Source organism: Clupea harengus, chromosome 23 (genome assembly GCF_900700415.2).
Source record: "Clupea harengus chromosome 23, Ch_v2.0.2, whole genome shotgun sequence".
In the NCBI taxonomy this organism is placed as follows: domain Eukaryota; kingdom Metazoa; phylum Chordata; class Actinopteri; order Clupeiformes; family Clupeidae; genus Clupea; species Clupea harengus.
Window position 1 is genome coordinate 24,975,251 of NC_045174.1, and position 2,500 is coordinate 24,977,750.

The 2,500-nt window shown below is 51.0% G+C and overlaps 2 protein-coding genes across 2 annotated transcripts in view; both read right to left on the minus strand.

Moving 5' to 3' along the window:
* LOC116218829 (mitogen-activated protein kinase 1-like) overlaps positions 1–2,453 on the minus strand; it is a 9,015-nt gene extending 6,562 nt beyond the window's left edge. The window contains exon 1 of the mRNA XM_031561677.2: positions 1,877–2,453. Coding sequence (XP_031417537.1) covers positions 1,877–2,088 — 212 coding nt within the window. The 5' untranslated portion in view covers positions 2,089–2,453. The remainder of the gene's footprint in view (positions 1–1,876) is intronic.
* Positions 1–2,500, minus strand: part of LOC116218613 (battenin-like) — a 47,700-nt gene that overhangs the window by 25,561 nt on the left and 19,639 nt on the right. The window lies entirely within an intron of this gene.

Here is a 2,500-nt window from a genome sequence, read left to right on the forward strand (position 1 = left end):
GGGAGTAGTGGTCATGTTACAACAGTCCTACCCTTCTTCTATGACCACTTCTGGCACACACACACACACACACACACACACACACACACACACACACACACACACACACACACACACACACACACACACACACACACACACACACACACACACACACAGACACAGACAGACACAGACACACACACACACCGATCAGACTGAAGAATCTGAATGAGCCTCTATAATACCCCTACTCACTGTCATGCCTGAAACACCTACAGCCAGAAAGAGAGAGAGAGAGAGAGAGAGAGAGAGAGAGAGAGAGAGAGAGAGACACCGAGGGAGGGAGAGGGGGAGAGAGAGAGAGAAAGAGGGAGAGAGAGGAAGAGGGATAGGAAGAGAGAAAGGTTGAGTGAGAGGGAGAGAGAGAAAGAGAGAAGGAGAGGGGAAGAGGAAGAGAGACAGAGAGAGAGGAAGAGAGAGAGAGAGAGAAGGAGAGAGGGAGAGAGAGAGGAAGAGGGAGAGGAAGAGAGAAAGGTGGAGTGAGAGGGAGAGAGAAAAAGAGAGAAGGAGAGGGGAAGAGGAAGAGAGACAGAGAGGAAGAGAGAGAATGAGAGAGAGAAAGAGAGGGAGAGAAAGGTGGCGTGAGAGGTGTGTGTTCTGTAAGGGTTATTGTTATCGTCGGGCCGAAGGGTATTTGTCAGAAATCTCTCTAGAAGGCTTATAGAACAAAACACCAGTCTGTTCTCTCTCTCTCTCTCTCACACACACACACACAACACACACACACACACACAACACACACACCAAGGCCTGTTCGAGCAGCCTCACGTAGACAAAATGAAAAAACTAAACCTTTACCACAGCTGCACTAAGCAGCAAAGTTTAGTGTGATTACTTTTAGATGTCAAGTGAGGTCGAGTATGTGTGTGTGTGTGTGTGTGTGTGTGAGTGAGTGTGAGGTCGAGTGTATGTGTGTGTGAGTGTGTGAAATAGTGTTCTTAAATGGAACTGACAACCAATCAGATTGTAACTGTATAGATGGCTTTCAAACGAATGTAAACAAAGCGAACTCTGAGGACCAGAAGTCAAACATGTTTAAAGAGCAGAGAAAGCTGCGCCTTTTCACTGCGCCATCTACAGACCCTTCATCGTTGCGCAATTCTGCAAGTGGAATTAACCAACTTCCTGTAGCAAAACAACGTGTCCAGTTGATAATAACAACACCACTAACAACACTAATATTTATAAACACCCTGAGAGTTCGCCCGCTGTGACACAAGCTAGAGTTCTGCGGACCGAACGCTGCGCAGTAACACTCGGCTCACTTCCTGTATCAAAAAATGATTTGGCAACCTCTTAACCACGCCCATTTAGTCGTGGAGCAAGAGAGGAATTACTCGCTAGCAGCTTAGCATGCAGGCAATACCCAAGTCAATCTACTGTTTGTCTGCTTATCATTATTGCCTTCCCATCCATTCCCTGTCACTTAAAAGGACATAAAGTTACCCGATCACCAGGGGTGGGTGAACAGGCCGGATGTAAAAGGGGAGATTCTGTGTGCTAAGAGCTAGCGAGCTAGTTAGCGGACGTTGAGCATCAACATGACAGTTCAGTAGCGAGCTAGCTAGCTAGCTACCATGGCTAGCGTTTGATGGGTGCGTTCCTGGCAATCTGTTGATGTTTACATGACACCGAGAACACCAGCAACCCTTTGAGATGATGGTTTTATGAGGTTATGAAAGTAAAAAACATTAGGCCTTTAGGTTGTGTTTACATCCGAGTCTTCCCTCTCTAAGCCTATGGACTGCTAGTGAGCCAACACCTTTTTAGTTCGCCAAACAGATCTGCGATTTTCCAGACCTGAAATCAACACAAACAACATATTCCTTCTTACCAGACCATCCCGTAGGCCCCTTCGCCGATGTACAGGAGATCGGTGTAGCGGGGGCCAACGTCAAAATTCTGTCCCTTAACCGACTCCAGGCCTGGCTTCGATCCCGCGGCTGCCGTCGCTTCCCCGGGCGCGACCGCTCCGCCAGCCCCGGCGGCGCTGCTATTCGAGCCCGCGGCTCCGGCCGCAGACGCGCTGCTGCTAGAATCCGCCATGGTGCGAAGGCCTGTGTTCGGTGGGTACGGCGGGGAGAGGGGGGCACGGTGCGGCTCTCGGACGGAATGCAGGCTTCACGGGCAGCCGGATGAGCGAGCGCGGTTTCTTTGGAGGATTCGCTTCCCTGGCAGCCGAAGAGGAGTCGTGTGCAGCAGGCCCCTCTCGAGTTGAGAGTGTGTGAGCGTGTATGTAAACGGATTCCGTGCGTGAACGCGGATCTGTCTTCGACTTGGCGTGAGCGCGTTCTTGCCAAAGCGGTCCGAGCAAGCGTGCTCGTGTGTGAGATGACAGTGCCTGTGAGTGGGCGGGCCCGTGCCACCCCCGGAGTGGCCAGCGAGAGTTCCCTGCAGAAACAGAGAGAAAGGAACGGAGAGGGAGAGAGAGAGAGAGAGAGAGGGAGAGGGAAACGGA